General features: G+C 39.6%; 1 protein-coding gene across 1 annotated transcript; it reads right to left on the bottom strand.

Moving 5' to 3' along the window:
* Positions 1-720: 720 nt before the first annotated feature.
* Positions 721-8,694, bottom strand: rgs5a (regulator of G protein signaling 5a). Its single transcript, XM_076088694.1, has 5 exons — positions 8,651-8,694; positions 7,602-7,715; positions 5,751-5,812; positions 1,812-1,978; positions 721-905 (listed from the first exon to the last, which is right to left on the bottom strand). Exons 1-5 carry the CDS (start codon positions 8,692-8,694, stop codon positions 741-743), a joined length of 552 nt encoding a protein of 183 aa, XP_075944809.1. The 3' UTR covers positions 721-740.
* Positions 8,695-21,068: the final 12,374 nt, after the last annotated feature.

Below are 21,068 nucleotides of genomic sequence, written 5' to 3'. Positions count from 1 at the left end.
TTTTAAAATGTCTGTATATTTAAGGTTAATGTTTGCAACAGAATTACCAGAAACGGCCCTGCATTTGGGCTCTTTGTCAGAAAGTCATCTATGGAGTCTGCTACAGAATGCATGGCAGTCGATGAGGTCAAGCTTTAGACAAAACTATATCTGTCCAGACGTGTCTGGCCAACCTGCAACAACACGTTGTGTAAGTCAGATGTTTTCAACGGATAATTTCACAAGCGTATTTTGAGTAAGATAAAGAGCTGACACAACTAAATATATTGAGTTGTCTGTTTTGAAGTGGATCTTGACCCCGTGTGTAAATATGTTGCGTCTGTACTTCTTCCTTTGTGTGAGAACTGATCTGGTTTTTGGCGCCATTTTTGACAAGTGAGGTCATTCTGGGAGACCCTCACTTCTTTAGGAGGAGAGGGAATAAATGTTGTCAGTGGAAGGTCCTCACTGGTATAGAAGTTCAAGAACGTGTGTATGTGTGTGTTGGTTGGGGAGGTAGGGCTATTTCAAAAGGCAGTCTTTCCCTTTAGTTACATTCAAACTGTAATTATAATTTTCTCGCCCTGTTTTGGATATTTTGTAAAATAAGTCTTTGCTTCTCGAGCTGTACTTGCAAAAAGGTAATTAATTACAAATACCTGATTTAAAAAAAACAACCTGTTTATTTTCATATTAACTAACTGCTGTATGAAACCACCCCGCCCCCCCACCCACCCCATCTCTTCAGACTCTGCTCTGGCTTAGTTGACCAGGAGCTCCTGGTACTGCACAGAGCGAAGGAAACGACCAAAGGAGTCTTTCTCCATCAGGGCGAAGATCCTCTTCTGGGCCAGGTCAAAGGTGGTAGGGGAGAGATCCACCAGGTTCCTCAGGGTCACGTCCTTGGTGAAGTGATCAATGTTCACCTGTGGTGGAGGAGACAAACGCAAACTAAATCAAGTCCTGTTGCCTGGAAAATATTCTCTGGAGAAGATCTAGGAGAGACCGCATTGATATTTACAACAACTGGTTTAAAATAGTCAGAGACTGATTGTAACTCTCTGCAATAAAACAAATATATGTACACCGACTATAGTAAATCAGTACAAGAAACAACAGTTCCTTCTAACATGCAGTAAAGTAGAAGTCACGTCTCTGGCCCAAAATGGAACTGCCTTAGAAAACATGGCAAACGTGTGTGTGTGTATGTGTGTGTGTGTGTATGTTCTCATCCTTGTGCTGTTCTCTGGCGTGAAGAGTCTCAGTACATTCTGTCTGTAACCTCATCTGTTTACACTCAAGCGCGCCTGTATTTCTCCTCTACTCAGTCGTTCATCTTCAAATGTATGCAAATTGTTATACAGGCAGCTTTCTCTCCAACATTTCACTTTTCCTTCTCTTATTTTGACTGCACCGTTGGCTTTTAAATAGCTTTGTCAGGAGTGAAATGTTGCCTAAATAAAGGCTATATTACTCATCTTAACCTGCTGACAAAATCCTCTTTGCCAACATAATGAGGGCACCAGCATCAGTACCAGTTTCAGTGACTCTCGTATTAAAGCGAGTGATATTCTTAAAATACATTTCTGTTTATAGTTGTTGAAATTTACACATTTACAACCCAACAGCAGTCATGTCCCGATGGGCAGGTGACACCTTGCATGGTAGCCCCTGCCATCAGTGTATGAATGGGTGAATGGTGATATGTAGTATTAAAGCGCTTTGAGCTGTCGGAAGAGTAGAAAAGCCATTACTAGAGTACAGTCCATTTAACCATGGAGGAGAGGTTTTGGAGAGAGGCCTGAAGTGTTGCAGACTCAGGAGTCCCTTACCTCTCTGGGTCCCTCAGACTGGATGAAGTCTTCGTAGATCTTCTTGGCCTTGGTGGCCATTTTCACAGGGTTCTTGGTCTTCTTGAAGTCCTCGCAGGTCATCCAGAACTCAACGTTCTCCTCACTGAACTCGGACTGCAGGAAGCTGCGGAAAGCGGCCAGACCATCTGATGGAGAGAGGAGAGGAGGGGTTGTAAGAGAGAGAAAGGTATTAACAGGCCATATAATAGAATATAGAACAGCAATTGATATTGAAGGCCCTTTTCATAAACACATTTTAAAGTAAACATGCTGGCAATTCTGAATGAGCCTCTGAGATTGCACTTTTCCATGTTCCAAGTTTCAGTGACTGTCTAAAACACAATGTTTCTGTATCAGTTTAAACATGTCGAACAATGTCACATTCATGCAAACACCAACACAAGGTCTCAGTGCTAGATTAATCCACAATATTGTGTTTTCATCCACGTTCCCCCTTGTGGTGATAAACAACAACCACAGAAAGCCAAAAACCATTCATCAGAGCTAACTGCTATATTTACTCAGCTTAATGCTTTACATACAGCACTAGAGAAATTAAGTGTGAGTCACAAGCTGATGTTTCATCATTTTAGCTTTGCTTGGGCACTGTTGGGCTGTAAATATAAGCACCAGAATTATATATTCAAGTTATGAAATTGATTTGACACTTCTGCTGTTAATATATTGTCACTTATTAAGACTTTAAGGACAAAATAAGATTTAAAACTACATCCGTGATGCATCTTTTTTTAGTCACACCTGTTTTACAGCAGTGACATTGCTGCCTTTCGCAAATAATCAGATGAGCGTTGTGTCTCTTTCCATAATGAAGCGGTCACATTTGAAATATAATGGAACATTTACATAACAGCCACTTAGGCCCAAAAAAACATTATTTTAACTGATAGATGAAGCCAGCTATGTTCCAGATTCCATGTCTTATTAAAGCTTTTATTACATAATTTGCAGAAGTGAAGTAATGGAAAATGAAAGGAAGGCACAATCAACATTATAAAATGGTGGCATATACTACAGAGGTTTGGTATTTTTATAGAGGAAAGTGTGACTTCCCATGTTATAGTATTAGTTTTCCCAAAACTCTCTGGATGGAACAATATCAGGAAAAGGCGATGTTTTATGCGACATAAGGGAGGAAAACATCCCCTTTTTCCTGATATTGTTCCAGCCAGATAATTATAGAAATAAAAATACATACTATACTTCTATTTACAAAAACAGCCAACTACCTTTCAGAAACATCATAAACAGTGTCCGAAATAGAAACACAACTTTTATTTGGATAATTGTGAAAGCACAGTGGTTATTCTAAGATAAGGATCCATAATAAGACTTGAAACAACCACTCATTTGAGCAAAGAACATTGTAGTTCAACATAATGCCTGCGAAGGTCCCATTGTCTGAATGAACATGTGCGGCAGATGATAAGCTTTTTGCTGTGGCCTCAGGCTTTTATCTCCAATCTAAAAGGGTTTGGTTCAAAATAGCTCTGAGTCGCAATCAAGCTCTGTTTTTTGGACAGACCTTCAGTTCAAGAACACATAAAAAGAGAAGCACGCACTCACTCACAGGCACTAACGCCAATTTATGGCTGTTTGTGTATCAGAGCGGCAACAACCAGCAGAAATTGTAGCTTCAGTGTTTGTCACGTATTCATGGTTCTACAATATTCTGTTAAAATATGTCCGTTAAATTAATTTCAGTTTTAATTAACTTCACTGACCCTCATGGGTTGAACAAGTAGCGTGATCGTTGAAACTGAAGAAGTGATTAAAAACTGCACGGACAACAACTTGAAAATTAGATTAATTTCTCCACGAGTGCCATGTTATTTATCAGAGAGTAGTCATACATTATTTATTTCCTGTTGCATAATATGCATTGAGTTATGCAATTTTTTTGTGTAAGGCAAAGGAGGGAGGGCAGTTCTACATTTGAGAGGAAATAACTCTGAGAGAATCCCATGGGAATTAACAAGAGGGATGCCATAAAGAATAATGTTAATGCAAAAGCTCAGATAAATGATCAAGGCGCAGCAGTTTGCAACACCCGTGCAATAAATCAACGCTGGCAGAATCATTTAGAGCTCTCCCTGGAGATTTTACCACAACACACACAACCTCCATGGACGGACACATACATGGATGCATAATGCACATTCACGCAGGCATGTAAACACAGGCCAAAACATACATCTCTTTGCCCTAGACTATGCAGAAGGAGCCACTTAGAAAGGTCTTTTACCACCCATTGAGCTCTGCAGAGGAAACGCTGCTCCTTTTACATACAATATCAGCTGCGCAGTAACATCTGTAGGTGGATCTGTTCAGATGTGCAGGGGCAACTTAAGTGACTTATTAGCAGGAGAGTTTGCACGTACCGCTAAATACCGTTAACCATTAGAGTTAATCATCAGTCTTGCTGGCTCTCAGGCTTTCTGTGCACTTTGTAAAGTAAACAGTGGAGCCATGTATGGTGTGTCAATGTGTGTTTCTTACATTTGTTTCAAATCAACACCTACATTATATATATATATATATACATATATACACACACAAAATGTGTGGAATTTAAAAGACAACAATAAGCCGTTAGGGTGTCGTGTCAAAAGCCATTGTTGTCAATGTATAGGCACGGAAGGCGCTCAAACACGAGAGCCGCGCCGTCGCGGTAGGTTCGGGCGCCGGCTGCGTCTAGAGCTAAACAATCTGGACCACAGACAATATTTCAAAACATACTTGAAAAACAACGGCTAGAGAAGATCAGCTCGGAAATCGGGATTTCTGGTAAGTAGGATATGAATGTATGGCCTCAATGATATGATTAGCTGGTTATGGTTGCTAAACAACGTCAGGCGCAACCTGCCTCTGCACCCTCGCAAATTGGCAGTATGCACCCAGGCCTAATAAGGCATAGAGATGTTTGTTTTAAATCTTCCATTGATAAAGAGCCCCTGTTAAAAATGAACCTCATTACATTTTATTCATTTGTATTTTCAAGATTTTGTTGCCAATGTTGAGGTTTGAAAACCTGATTATGCATCCGGCAATATTGAAAATTATTATCTTCATTCAATTAAATAAACAAATAGTCACATGGATGTCTAACACACAATATAAATACATATAAATGTACAAATGATTAACAAGCACACAAGCTATATTGCTGTTATGGGAACCAAACCCTGCCGGGTACCTGTTTCAACAGTCTACTAGACAGAAACCAGACCTCGAAGGCATGTTTGCTCCTTTTGGAATGGTTAAAGGTAAACCAAAGTTCAAGCTGTTGCCTAAGGAAGACTGCAGCTTTGGCTGGTATGAAATCATAGTGTTCTCATTGTTTGGTTGGAAGGACGTCAACAAAGTGAGGCTGCAGAGCAGCACAACCTTAACATGTCTATTTTGGGATTTAAACAAGGATTATTTTTGTGTGGAACTAAATGAGCATCCATCAGCTATGTGGAAAAAGCTGGTTTGAATAAATGGCACCATTATGAGGAGAAGAAAGATATATCTGCAAGATACGTGCTACCAAGCTACATGTAAACATGAGACATTACATCTGATATTTGAGGAAATCACTTAAAGCCATGTTTTTTTAAATTAGAGAGTCAGTTAAAAAGGTTTTTAGAGTAATGTTACGTTTGCTGAAGAATATATATTACTTTAAAATGTTAAGTAACTTCCTTGATGTTGTTATACAGAAACAAGGTGTTAGATTTTCATTATTGAAGCACCTTGATTCTAGTTTGTGATTCGTGAAATTGGGCTATGCTACTTGAATTTACCCTGTGGTAAGTAGGATATGAATGTATGGCCTCAATGATCATGTTGTTAGGACACAACTCTGTTGATGCAGTCACATTATAGGGACGAGAGAGTAAGTGAGGGCAAACTTACAGCTGTTGTTCAGGACTCGGTCCAGACATTCACGCCACTGAGCAGCCTCCTCAGGAGTCGGCCTGCACACAAAATATCTCAGTTCAGTCTGATCTTCAGAAAAACTTGTTCAAAGTATGCCAAAAGTTTACAAATACAATACCATTACTACTGTAAATAAGTCTTTATCATTATATAATGAACATTGTTTTTTATAACAATACATTTAAGATTTTCCACTCCCCCCCCCCCCCCCCCCCCCGCCCCCCAAAAAAGAATATACAATACAAACAGCATCAGACCCTAACTCCCCCCTCCAAAATGTCCATAATGGGCAAGAAAGAAAAGAAGAAAACATCCAAGTACAATTGAGACACTGCATGAATTATCCTGTTAGTATGTCTATTTTCACTTGCATAATGTTGCAGTGCACTCAGCCTGTTTGTTGTTTACCCAGACTTACTGAGTAGTTTATAGATCGCTACAGAAGCCCTATAGGCACCCAGCAGGGCCAGCGAACACCCACACTGAAAGAGGCAGGGAACGCGACAGCCCCCCCAAAACCTAACGCCAGAGACATCCACAGGGATGATCCCAGTCCCATCCCAGATGCCCCCCAGGACCCCCAGACGAGAGCTGCACATTCCCACCCGACCAACCCCAAGCACAGTCCCCCGCTCCAGGGAGCACCAAAGACCCCTTCAGAGCACTGCAGCTTCAAGTCTAACCATGGACATCAGCATTAAGACACATAATTTGGTTAATAAAAAAAAAAGAGAAAATGTTTTTTTTTTTTGGTGATGCCATTAAATTAAACTATTGTTTCTCACATGGACAAGTTATTTATAACTAACATGCTACATGTGTGCATTCTGGTTTGTATGTTTTCTCCCCCTTCAAATTACAATCCAACAGCCTATCATCATACTTAACGATATAAAGTTGACACTGTCGGGTCCATTCTCCATCCATTGTGTGCGGTCCCGGATAAACTAGCTCCCAAATTAGGATTTGGGAGCTAGTTTATCCGTCTTTCCTTTACAAGCAGGAAAATTATTTCTCTCTTTATTTGAGAAAAGTTCATATTTGTGTTGTCAAATTTCACTATGACCCTGAAATTCAGTCTCTTGTGTTGTCATATACTGAACGCAAGCAAAACTACAGAGCAAAATCACACTCTTTCTGATTGAACCAAATTAATGAACTGTCTGAAACAATGGATATCCACGGCCCCAAAAAAAATTGCCGCACAAACATGACACTCCCCTTGGGGCTAAGCCCCCCCCCCCCTGTCTTTCAATCCTAGAAACGCCCCTGATCTGCAGTAATCATACACCAAGTCAATTCAAACAAAGAGATTTAAAACTCTGTACCTGGATGACAACGAATGCTTTTACAATATCATCTTTCGATGAGAAATGTAAGGGCTGTTGTTAATTATCAACATGAGCTACAGTGACGGGAGAGTAATAAAGAGTTGTATGGTCTCCACCACAATGACTCTAAAGGGAACTAAAACAAAGCTTCACGACTTGTATGGGTTACTTTTAGATAAAGTGCTGCTTTTCTAAAAAATAATTACCATAATATTTTAAGAGGAAAAAAACACATTTTATACATCATATAAATGATCTGTAACCCAGTCTTTTCAAGGTGATGCCTGATAAAATGAGGCTTTGTAGCAAACAGTGACATTCGAGCCCAGTCAGTGTCTGGAGAGGTTTAAGGTGCTCTGATCTCCACATCCCGTACCTGCTCTGGGCTCTGCTCGGGCCACTTTACCATCAATTATCTGGTTTACACTCCAGCAAACTCCCCCCCCCAACTCCACAGACATTAATCTTTGAGGCAGAGGCACAGAGAGAGACTCACTTCTGCTGCTTCTCCGGCTTCTTCTCAGTCTTCTCGGGGTAGGGGATGATGAGGTCGATGGCATTTTCTGGCTTCTGCAGTAAAATGCCCAATTTCGACTTGATCTCTTTCGCCCTGGATGACAGAAAGCAGACGACGTGTGTGACTTGTTTTAACTTCAAGTAATATTACTTTAAGTAATAATAATCTAGTCATGATGTATTGTATTTATACAAGACACTAAGATTACATTTTGAAGTATGTCAGTTGGCTGATTAATCAAATTCAGAACTTCATTCGCTACAAAAAGAGTTCTTCACAAAAAAGGTCTCATGTTTTTGAATAAGGAGCTACAGCTTAAAAACAAAATGGATTTATTGTTATTTTTTAATTATTGCACCTTTTTTGATTTGGTTAATGTTTTTTTTTTTGGTGATTCCGTCCCATGAGTCTCATATTCAGTACAACAATTTATTAAGTTTTAAAGTTACTCTGCACATTATCTATAATGTAAAAATGTACTGTAATTGAATGAACAAAACATGAACTGCACACATTTTAAAACCAATAATAACCAAATGGTGAAAATGTTGTTATATTTTGACTAATGTAAACCTTTAAAAAAAAAAAAAGTTGTTCTTCAACTCTGCAGGTTTAGAAACCTCTCCGACCTCCCTTCAGCTTTGAGAGTGCAAGCAACACAATACCTTTGTGTTTACCTCTGACGCTCTTGACTAATCTGCACAAGCTATTGCAAAATATTCTTTAAAACACATAAGCGAGCATAAAAACAGTTCGGAAGCTTTTCTTCAGTTCAAAAAGTCTGTTGAAAAAGGATTTTCACAAAACAGCAATTCATTTCAGAAAGTAGAAAGTTCACAAAAATGAACTTAAAGCCTCCGAGTTCTTCCAGATGGAAACTCTTGACCCGAGAATGACAGCATGTGTTTTAATTTATTAACAGGGTAAATCAGCCACTCTCAAATGGTTTGAAAAGTAGGCACACTTTATCAGATCCAACCACTTCTAAGACATGACAGGTGAAGGTAAAGTGATGATGCAGTGCTCACCTCACCAGGCAGGTTTGGGGTAAAGCAGCTAATCCTTTACACATCTTCCGGTGCTTTCAGTTGCAGTAATTGAGAGTGAATTCAGTTGTCTGTGAGTCTCAGAGTCCTTTTTGCTTTCTGACTCTGTTTCAGCTGGTGTGGAGTTTTATAGGGACACCCTTTGGGCTTTGGGCCAACAGCTAAGCCAATCAGACTGGAATGTGTAGACGGCTGAGGAGGGGCCTGTTTGCTTTGAGGATTCAATTAACCGACAGATCCAGGAACAGTGCGCAGTCGATATTATGATCTAAAGCTATTTATGAAAGATTTTGAGGCTATCAATTACAATGAGTATCACATGCTGAGTTTTTTCGTTATAACATGTCTTAATGGATTTTGCATTTGCCAGTTGCCTTCATTTATGCCTATTTGCTCGATTTCCCTTCATCATCTTTTCATGGTTCACTGCGTTCTGCTACAACAGCTTAATTTCGACAGAAATAAAATTAAGTTGCATCCGGTGTACAGTGTTGAAAATCAACGTTGTAACTCACATTTAGTTCTTATTTTAACTTTAGTTGGAGCAGTTTCCGTATTTTGAAGTTGGTCAAAAAGGCTCCAACACACGTTGATTTTATTTGCAATGTTTTGTTTCCCCAGTGTCAAATAAGGATGTTTGTATGCCAAATTAAAATACCATAGCTGCTCTAGAAGTGACTCACACATGCATTTTCGTCTTGCCACTTCTATGTCTGGGTGAGCATTTTTTTGTTTGATGCTGGTGTCAATACGATACCCGAGTTTTGGGACCCAATACTAAAATGAATAGATGCTGCCGTATTTACGTCTAGATGACGTTATTCTGAGTGTTGGTGGAGCTGCTACAATGTTAATGTCATTGAGAAGACAAGTAGCCTACAAATCGGCATCATTACGTAGTTATTTCGGAGTCCCTTTTTGTCGGTTTATTGCCGTTAAATCACAGCTAAATCAGTTTATTTTGTGTTCATACAGCTGTAGTAAACAGCGACGTGTGGCTTGCTAGACACAGTGAATACACTTCGATAAAATCCACGGAGCTCCTCTGGACAATATTATGAACCCAGACATGACGGCGTTTAGTTTCCCGGGATATCTGTGACTTCCACAACAAAAACCAAATAAACCATAAAACAGACTATCAAAACATACACGGACCAGGGGGGGGGCACACTCCTCTGACGGCTGGCGGCACCCTCTGGCACCCTGTGGCACTCTCTGGCAGCTTGTGGCACCTACTGACATACATATAGATATAAGCAGAGGAAGAGTGAAGATATTTTCAGACATGTATTTTTGGATTGGACATTTTATGGGTTTTAATATTAAATTTATTATATATATATATATATATATATATATATATATATATATATATATATATATATATATATATATATATATATATATATATATACTTTTAAATGATAATAAAACGGATGATTTATTTTCATTATTTTAGCCGATTGTTGTAAATTACTATAAAAGTAATAATTTGGAAAGAGTGTATTATGTTCCCTTTTGTTGCAAAACTAGCAAAATCATACTTAAATAAAATGAATGAGAAACAAAAAAGTACAACGTAAGTACTCTAAGGATGCATACAGAGAACGGGTGGCTCCGGTGACTCAACTAAAATCATAAAACTGATTTACGGAAGCTGACCTGTTGTATGTGTGTACACAACGATGTGTGTTCTCAGGAAATGTGGCTCCGCCCCCTCAGCTCCGCCGCTTCTTGACGGGTGCCGAACTAGTACCGCTCGCCTGCCACAGCTGACGCTTGCCGCTGAAGTGCCACAGAGGTGCCAGTGCCACAAGAAGGATCTCGCTGTCTCTCCATTTTTATGCATTTATTATAGATTTCAACAGTAGGGAGATGATAGGAATAGACATATTTTGTGATTTTTGACCAGCATCCTTGACATTTTTTTATTGTCTGTTTGAAAAAACTGGATGATTGCAGCCTGTCAAATAAATCCATTTATCTGTGCAGGAGGCGGCTTCTCAGGGAGACTGCTATTATTATGATGACAAAAACATCACCAGCTCTCCATTGACAAAGTAAGAGTTTTCTCAACTCTGTACTTTAACTCAGAAAATTATAATTTTTTACTCAAATGTTTAATTTATTTGGGATTGCAAAGCCTTAGCAGTAATTAAACTCAGCCTCCAAACACGTAAAAACCTTGTTTTCATTCATTCAAACCAGTCACACAGAAAGAAGAATCACAATGAAAAACATTTAATCCTTCACTGACCCTAACGTGTATAATGTATAATGAATGTCATCATTCAAAAATGGCTTAATTTAATGTGGAGACAGGTTTAGTTTGACTAATGCCCAGGCACACAGGCTTGATGTTATGTTGACTCATGTTATGTGGCAGTTAATCAAGTAAAACAACAGAGCCAGAGGGCACTCCTTGCTTTTCATCAGGACTGCTCAGTTTAATGTTGAGCCCATTCCTTGGCAGTGTAATACTGGGTGGAGAACTGGCTATTTCTCAAGTTTCTTTGTTATGACTTAGTAGTTTAATTAATGACATGTTCTCCCAGTTTCCATGATGAATGGAACTGTTTGCAGAAGTTTTACGCAAATTAGTAGTGATGTCCTTATCACATCGCCTATGCTCAAGAAACAAGTCAAAAACGTATTATAGGATACCAGTCACAAAGGTTTATATTATAAATATTGGGATAACTGTCTGAGTGATGGACAAATGGTAGGACCATATATGTGTATATTTCCTCCTAGTCCTTTTCAGAAATGTAATATTTATTTATGTTGAGAATTTGTGTATTGACAGTTTGCTGTTTTCTTACTGTTTACTATTTCTTTTGTTATACTTGTTCCGTTTTTCATTTTTTTGTAATGTGTTTGATACAAATTTAAGTGAAATTAAATGGTTGTTACCATCCACATATTAATCAACATGAATCCCATTAGTCCATGACTGTGAAAAAAGATACGCGTATTGTTTGATTTCATCAACGACCGAATGGTGCGTCACTTTAAATTTTGCTGTTGCAAGGAATTCTGGGATGGCATTATCTTCTTTCCTTTTGTAAAGGATGCTCCAGTCCATCCTCTGCTAAATGAGATAAGAAAGAAATCATCGAAGCACATTCCTTAGCATTTACAGAATTCAACCAGCTCTTATCATGGCTGCCACATAGATAAGTCTGGGTCATTTCAAAAAGACTTTCGGCTGCAGCAATGTTATAAGATAATCTTAATTCCGCCAAAAACATATTGGCCGAGTCACAAAATGCAGATACAGAACGTTGAGAAGGTTGAACGACATGTCACGGGATTCTACGGCACTGAGTGACATGACGTTATTTCATTAGCTTACAAGTGTACTTAATTTCACCATGTTTTTTCAAACCCTAACTTAGTACTTTAGTTGCCTTAACAGTTTCACAATGTTAACCACGCGCAAACCTTAAAAAAAAAAAGAAAGATACTACGCAAAGAGCCTGATGCCGGGGTTTCTGTCAAACCAGCTAAGTATTATGAATAGGAATGTGATCACACAGGAAAGATTGTGTTCTTGGTTGATGATTGAAAAAGTCAACAATGACCCAAAGCATGAGACCAGACAAAGACTTTTTGTTTTTGATGCAGATCGGATACCAATTATTTATAAATCTCTTGTCCAGACTGATGGAAGCAGCACAAGCAGAGAGGACCCAAATGCAGAGTCAGAGGCTGGCGAATTCAATGAAGATCAGACCATGACACCTTGAAACTAATTATATTAACAAACAAGCAAATAGACTAACAAAAAAGATTGAGTCTCATATTGACTATATCAAAAAATACCCTGTGTGAGAGCTGATGTATAGCTCAACCCAACCACGTAGCTCAGCTTGTTGAAAAGCACAAAGACTTGTATCTTACAGATGATTTATCTTCAAAGATATATGGTACAGATATGGCAGCCCACTGCATATACTTTATTGTGCCATTTATAAATCCACCAAAACAAATGGAAAGCATAGTTTTGATATATTTAAGCATATATTAGGATTTGTTAGTTGTGGTTTGTAACACAACAAAGCCAACCCCAGATCCAATCTCGTTTTGAAACGAGCTTTGTCCCCTCACCACCCCACTATAGTTGTGTTTTTTCGGTGCTGCGTTGTGGGACATAATTGATGATTGAGAGAGATTATTTTTTTTATGAGTCCATTGTTTCATTTTTAGGAAAATCCTACTAATTCTGCCTTCAAGTAAAAAGAAAAAACAACTTTAGAGACTTCCATCTTACACAGTGTTGCACAATTTTTTCACTTTGGTAATAGATTAGTGTACAGAACATTGAAAGTAAACAATCCTCAAAATCTGCTCGTGAGGAGCCCCATGAGATTAATGTCCTGATACATAAACCAGAACAGGAAAATGGAAAATTCTAATTCCACAGTTTAACTTTACTAACAAATAGATAAACATTCCTTGTTCCAAATAACATCCAGATGACTTAAAAAGGGAAACACAAGGCAAACTTTGGGCCTTGATTTGCACCAAGTAGCAATTAAAAGGGCTTTGTTTGTTGGTTTGTATTCAGAAAACATCGGTTTTAGTACCATGTTATTAACGCCCTTGTTCCAGCCACATAATAGAGGCCTGCCAGTTACGTAAGTGCAGCACTTATCAAAATTGACTGAAACATCAGGCTGTCTTGTTATCAGTGTTTTTATTTTAGGAGTAAACACAAAAGTTAAAGCAGATTCTTGTAAACTTTGGTTGAGGTCGGCAATAAATCTGACTCCATGAAAGGTGAGAAATAAACTACTGGAATAAAATAACTATGGTGTTTCTGACTACTGAGTTCACAAGCTTGAAGTGTAGTCTTAAAATATCTAGAACCAACTGGATTACCTAATTAAAAGCATCATAAGGAGCAGTAAGTCAAACTATAACAAATACAAATATTTTCCTTAACATCTCATTACGTTGCTTATTTGATTTGAATCCAATAACAGGGTGCACACTTAAGTCACTTTGCACTTTGTTTGTTTATTCGTAACAATGCAGCTCCAATATGGCCTGCACAGACAAGGCAAGCATGCAAAGCTACATAGGGGGGGTTTGCTTTTATTACAGAATTTCCTGGAAGCCACCGTTCAGGAAGGGATGGTCCTTTGAGTCGCTGTGTACTTAGGTCAACGGCAATAGCTGTACCGCTGATCAAATAAACTGCCACCAGTTGGCATCCAGGTGCTTTGTTTACCACGCTGACAGAAGCTCTACGCTCAATTTACAGATGTAATGGCCAGGAGAAAGCTCAGGCAACGCCATAAAATACAGTTTCTCAAAGGTAATGGTCACCAAATGGCACAATAAAGATATATATTGCGCGGAAAGGCAGTTGATTGCAATTAGCAACCTGCCAAACACGTGATATGCAGTAAGTAATAATCATGCTGTGTTTTTACTTTCTGTACTGAGCTCATCTGGAAGTCTTTGAGCTCCGTGTTTTTGCCACTTGCCACTGAACCTGAACATTTTAATTACGGGACTTGATGAAAGTGTATTATGTAACAGCTTTTCTTGCTCAAAAAAACGACTTTAATATTCAAGATGTAATGCAGCCAGAGTTGACACTTGTAGACATTAATGCCTCGTTTAAGTTCACTGGCATCACCTATTAATGACATCTATTAGCACTTAGGAGTCAGATAAGCGGGCGCGTATCACTCCACTTTTAAAATGGGTGCATTTTATTTGCATCATAACCATTGTGTGTCCATTACCCGTTATCATTGTTTTCAAGTGAGCGCGATATTTGCCGTAACTGCTGTCTTCCAGGAAAGAAAATAAGGCGACTGCGCCATGGTTGCCAAATGCTTTTTCTGCCAAACAGGAAGGCGAGTTTAATCTCTGCCTGACGTTATTCCTGAAATACCAGCGAGCGCCAATCCTGGGCTAATCTCTGAACTTTGTTATGACTCCTTCGCTCAGATTACAGAGATGCAGACTGTTCTCGTGACATTTCACTCGATTCTCACTGGTTAAAGGTCAACAATGGGAGCTGTGAGATAAACACTGCAAAGCAAAGGGGCTCTGGAGGAGAATGTGTATGTGTGTGAATCGAAGGAAGCAAAGTCTCACGGTGATGTCAGCAGCAGGGGTTCTGTGGTAAATAATTGGGCCTTAGTGTTGCCATTTCCTATTCTGGACCCAGATCAGTTCTGTTCAAGGCCTGATGCTCCGGACTTGCAGGTTTGGCCAACACATTACGGATGTGATGTCTTTTTAATAGGCTCCTGTCGGCAAAACACATCCAGTGTACACAACACATCCAGTGTGCACAATCTGCTGACACTCATCACTCATTGCTATGCAATTGCATGTCTTGCTTCTAAGCAGGCTTGAAAATGGTCCAAAAGGCCTTTATGTGGAGAATTATCATGTGATTGTACAACACCATACAGTTCTGTGTTAAGAAAAAAATAGAAGAAATTCCAGTTCACGTTTTCCATTTAGCCCATTCATTGTCTTTGTACAAAGACCCGTCATGCAAAGTATTTTTTAAATCTATTGTTGCCAAAGTAAGAAATTCCTCAAAAGGGCTTTTTTTAATTTGCATTTTATGATTGTGATTTTATTTTTTTGTTGTTTAGTTGCATTCTAAGAAAATCTTCTGATTCATCACAATCGTTCTTTTCGCTGAGAGACAGCACTGCAATAAGATGGTTAATGGGTACTTCGGGTTTCTGACCTTACAACCAAAATAAATATATTCTGGGCACTGGTTCAGTTGGAGACAGGTGCACCCTGCATCCCCCAAGACCATGATCAGGAAAATCAGTTATAAGCAATGGTTAGATACATGTCTGAATGTTCTTGTAATGAAACTTATGTTTAGTTTTTACAGAGGCACTGGTAAGCTCCACAGTAATATTGGGTCTGTGATTGTGTCCTTCCTCTGCAACACATTCTCACTCCCAACTCATCAAATACCAAAGCTTGTTCATTGCCCTAAGCTTCAACTGATGAGGTACCCATCCAGCATCAGTTTTGGACGTGGCAGGGATGTATCAGTTTCCGCTTACATGTATTTTTTAAATAAACTTCCTTGTTCACAGGAAATGTTCATTCATAACATGCATATAGCATCTCATTAAAATGAAGTTCCAACATAAAGTTTGTTGTTTTTTAGTCAACTTACGCAACAAAACTATGTGGTAAGGCAACAAAAGTACTTTGTTAGTATAACCCAAAGCAAAAATATTGTGGTTTGGGTTTAAATAAGTATGTTTCTTACATAACTGGGTTCAGCAAACTACGGAAGTTACGTAACAAAACTATTGTAACATCTGTCAGCGATGACTTGGTTTCATGCAGGCCTTGAACAGAGGTCTCCTGGGAGGACTTTCTCGCCATTCAAGGTATAGTTGCTGTTACAGTTTTAGAATTTCTGTCGGACTCAAAGACTGACAAAAGAATTCAGCTCCAACATCTTCATTCCTTTTAGTATAGTGAAAGAGAAAAGAGATGTCAGGGAGCCGATTAAAAGAAGAACATTGAGTGCTTCAGTTAATTTCCCAATGCACAGGATATGACAGAACTATCCCGTGCATTGTGATAACTGTGATACTTGTCTATGCTAAGTGCTGATACGATAAACATGTACAATGACAGAGAGGGAGGGAGAGATCACCATGGACTGATTGGATTAAGGCAATGACACATTTAGGAGATTTTTAACGTTAGCCTCAGACTCATCACTTTATTGGTGCCAGATTATATCCCAATTGGGAGGAAATGTCAGATCTGTTACAAACCCCCGTTCTGGCTTTCTTGCTATATGGCAGCCGTGCTAAACCTCAGGCATGAGGCAGGAAGGTGTCCAATTTCTCAGTGCCCCGTCTACAGAGGAAATTAAATCACTCTTCCCACAGTATCATTAATTGTTTTCCTTAAATTGTTTATTTGCAAAGGCTTTTCTTGTGAACGTGGCTCTTACAAGGGGTCAGAGGGTAGCTGAAAGGACAGTTTTCTCTTGAATAGCAACGGATTTTTCTGTTTCAGAACTGTGGCCTGAACATTGAGGGGGTAAACCTGAGGATAAATAATGAAGCATTCGTTATCATTCCTGCCTTAGAGAAATAAATTGCATAGAGAGAAAATGGATTTTCCATTGGAGAGGTCAGCACGGAATGCTAACAATTTTATGTAACAGAGCTTACACTAGCTAAACCAATAGAAAATAAGATTAACAGTATCCCGCTAAACTCAATACTCCTTTTGCAGTGCTACGTGGGCTTTCACAAATTTACAGTTTGGATATCATCCCAGCTTTTGCTGAGTTTCAAAGGCAGCAAAGTTTACAGCCTCATAAAACACATGCAAATGCATGAGTTGGCAGATAGACATGTCCAACCTCACAAGTTATTCCTGTGTATTTTGACAGCTAAAGACCGTCAACATCTCTATCGGATCAGATAAACCCCAACTTTAGTACAACAATGTTTATCGCAAGCAATTAAATAAAGTGTGTTTGGTTGTCAGAGATCTGGACACGAATCAGACCAAACGGCCAAAAAGCAGAAAAGCAACAGCAAAAGCTTGAGGCGACTACGGTTTCTCTGTGTGCAGCTAGTGAACAGAAGAGTCTGCAGTCACATGGTGGAAACAAGAGCTCATTATGTTTTCCACATTACGTCACGTTGTCATGTCACGTTATTTGTTCACAGTAAGGAGGGGTTAATGCACCGAGGAGCACTTCAAGAGAAGGTTTAATCTGTTGACTGTCTCAGCTCTCTGAGTCACATGACGTAGGCCTGTGCTGTGTATGTTACTGCATGTGCAGCCAATGGACTCTAAGATGGGAACTCATTATACTTTCATAGGTTTCAATGTGTCGTCCTTGCTCTGAAAAATATGAACAAATTGTCAGTACAATTAATCTACATTTCCAGAAGTCTTCCCTTTCAATAAATAAAGCCTCACTAAGTACTGTACATCAAGGGCACACTATTTTGTGCATTTGCATTTAATTATGAAATTCTGAGGTGTGGACAATTGTGAAATGAGAGACTCTGTGTATGTTTTACTCTAAACTTTGGGGTCTGTTTACAAAGTCAGGCAGGCCGTGTTGCCTTTTAGTGTCCGTTAGTGCATGTGAGCGAGCACCACTGGTTAGCTCAATGCAGAAACATAACACCCTCCCTTCAGTTCCCCCCTCAGGTAAACACTGTTAGCTCTGTCAGCACTTTTGCCATTGTTTGCACTGTTTGCACTGTTGGCTGCGAGCCATGAACTTAAAAAGTGACTTACTAGCCAGCTAAAGTAAATTAATATTTCAAATACAGAGGTGACTGCATGAGATGGCAATGGCAAGCTATAACCTGCCGAACCTGATCAATACTCCGCAGATAAGTCCAAACATGGTTCTTTATTTATTTATCTGGGACAATACGCAATAATTGGTATTATGATAGAAATGCACCAGACAGAACCAGCTGGCTATTTTTTTTTTTAACTGCAGTTCACAGTGGTGGTTGATATTAAAAGTGAAAAAATAAATAAAGACAACATCTAGTAATACGTTATTAATGCACATATAGCATGACAGCAAAACATACAACTAAACAAATTGTTGGTTCAAGCTGTAATTTAGCTGATGAACTTCAACCACTGTTACTCCTTGCTGATGTAGATTATGATTTTCCAGACTGTTGATCTGTGCCGCATTACATGACTTTGCATGTTTTTGGGACGACCAAATGATAAATTCATTGCAATTAATGTCATGACCTCATTTAAACTCTATCAAAAATAAATGCTCTCTAATCCTGCTTTGTCCCACATGTCTGACCGAGTTCAAACTCTAATAACAATAGTTGGCTTTTGATCCGGAGAGAATAAAGTGTTGCGGCGCAGAGCAATACATTCTGACGAACACACAGCTCGATGAGCATTCTTTTGTTCCATTTGAAACCTCTCCAGATCAAGAGATGTGTTGCAAGGCCCACTTTGGTATTGTGCAAACATCTGGCACGAATTATTGAAGCGTCTAACAACAGAAATACGTCAACATTTGCATGCTGGTAATAGACGTGCGATCAAGATCGTCAAAGAGTTCAAAGTGGTGACCTTATGAAACACACACCCTCCCTCTGAAATAAGTGTGGAGCCTTGCCAGAACATAATGAAAGGCTTAGACAACGTGTTAAGGTTGGCCCAGGTGAAAGATATAATAATAGCTGAAAAATGGTCATCTTAAATGTGCTTAGAGTGGATCAATATGCAGCAACACTCCAAAGTCAGCTCAATTACCTCATCTTGATAGAGTGGATTGCTACACATGTTTAAACAAGAGTGAGTGACAGATTTTTTTTGTAGAGCTATAATGTAGACATTGTTTAATTTCTCTCTTTAATAAATCATTTGTCCTATTATCTTTCTACAATTATCGAAATAGTTGCCTTATGTTCAAAATGTACCGTACAGTTTGAAAATGACATGACACCCAGATCCTTTACGTTGAAAAGTACCTAACTAATTGTACCGAGGAACAGAATGGAAGATGCATCAGATATTCAAGTGTCGAGCCTTTATTTTTTTTCCAAGTCTGATTGTGATCCTTGGAGCACAGAGGATGTGAACCCCAAGGAACTGAAAGTCTCGCACAGTTTTCACAAGGGACCCACACAAGGATATTTCCCACGCTTGGACTGTAATATGCTGTTGCGTTCTCGCCCACTCATCTAATATGTTTATCATGTATCCTCTCCTCCTTTCGATCTGCTCTCCGACTGCACCTCGTCTCCTGTCACATCCTGCTCCTTGATTCTTACTTTGTTGCAATAACACAGCAGCAGACATGCACGAGGGGATGTGAGGGACATCCTATGGGAGGAAAAGAAAGCACCTCCCCACCAGGAGGTCCAGGCTACACTGAGGTGCATCTGCGTCGGGGAGACACACAGCACATGTCCACTCCTGGGGGAGATACTGAGGAATGTGCACATTGGGTCATCTACTGCTCTCGTCTTCGCGGCCACAAAGGGGTTCAGATCTCCGTGTTTTCTTGCCACCTATTTTAAACTCCAGCTCATGCAGCCATATGTGATGAGGGCTATCAGGGTTCTGAAGGGTTCGGTCTTGTGATGAACATACAGTATGTGCTCTCCAGTACATTGGCTCTGTTAACATTCAGTCTGTAACTGACGTTTGGGACATGAGCACATGTCTATTTTTTTTACTCATAAACATCAATTATTTATGAGAGGAATTATTTAATATCTCCTCAAAGTTAGATTTATGTTTTATTTGACCATGTCGTACAAGTTTCATGTTTGTCCTAAAGGTCAGATAAACTAAGGAGAAAAAAACCCAGACAGGCCTGTATGTTCAGGTTTATTCACAGCGTTTCACTGCCCCCCAGTGCTGTAAAACAAACCCTCATGCAGGCAGTCAGTGCAGCTTTATCACCCCTGAAAAACATTTTAAATCTTTTTGTTGAGACTCGGTGTTGCTCAATATTAAAAATTAGAAGTCAAATGTTGAATAATTATTTTTAAGTCAGTGGTTCCCAACATTCTCGGCTTGTGACCCATTAGAGTGAAGTAATGTTTACGATACATTCATTAGAATTTGATTGGTGCAATTATTTCTTATGTTTAAGCTATCAGTATTTGGGTTATTTGCGATGTGGTGTCTATTTACCAGGTGTAAAGAATCTTTTTCCACCCTGATGAGGACCCTGAGAGGTTCTGTGTTTCTGTCAAGGGAGTTCAGGACAGGACCCAATAGCAGACCACCAGACAGGATTCAGGTACAGAACAGTGTATTTTACTCTGTACAGAAGGCAGGATCGACGGTGTGGACCACACCGTGTGGTTACCCGTGGACCGACACCGGAGGGCAGGCAGATCACCTGTGTGGATCCCTTGGTCCGACACAGAATGCCGGTTGAAAGACGGTACGGACTGACAACCCAATACTGCAGGACCAGGGTTGATATGGTGCCAGGGGCATGATTAGTGGGATCAGAATCTGGTGTGTGAGCTTGCAGCAGGTAATCGGCTGGAGTGTTCGCAGCTGTGCACCAATCAGGGGTGTGGCCATGGGAGGTGTCTGGAGGCAGAGGAAAAACACAGAGCACATGGCACACAATAACAAACAGGGGAACGACAGAACACACGAGGAGAGGAGATCAGGGGAAACAGAGGTAACACACAACGGGTCAGGGAGGGATCCTGGCAGTTTCAACCACTATTCCTGACTAACTAAAGACTTTGAAAGGCACACTGTGTAGAATTTAGTGGCAACCAGCAGTGTGGTTGCAGATTGTAACCAACTGAATTCCCCTTAGCTCAGCCCTCAAGACTGTAGTAACATTTTGGTGTAAGACTCCGTGAAGAGGACCTGCTCCTTATGA

This window comes from Anarhichas minor, unplaced genomic scaffold (assembly GCF_050575085.1).
Source record: "Anarhichas minor isolate MPS153535 unplaced genomic scaffold, ASM5057508v1 ptg000010l, whole genome shotgun sequence".
In the NCBI taxonomy this organism is placed as follows: domain Eukaryota; kingdom Metazoa; phylum Chordata; class Actinopteri; order Perciformes; family Anarhichadidae; genus Anarhichas; species Anarhichas minor.
This window is presented reverse-complemented; position numbering and strand designations above follow the sequence as displayed.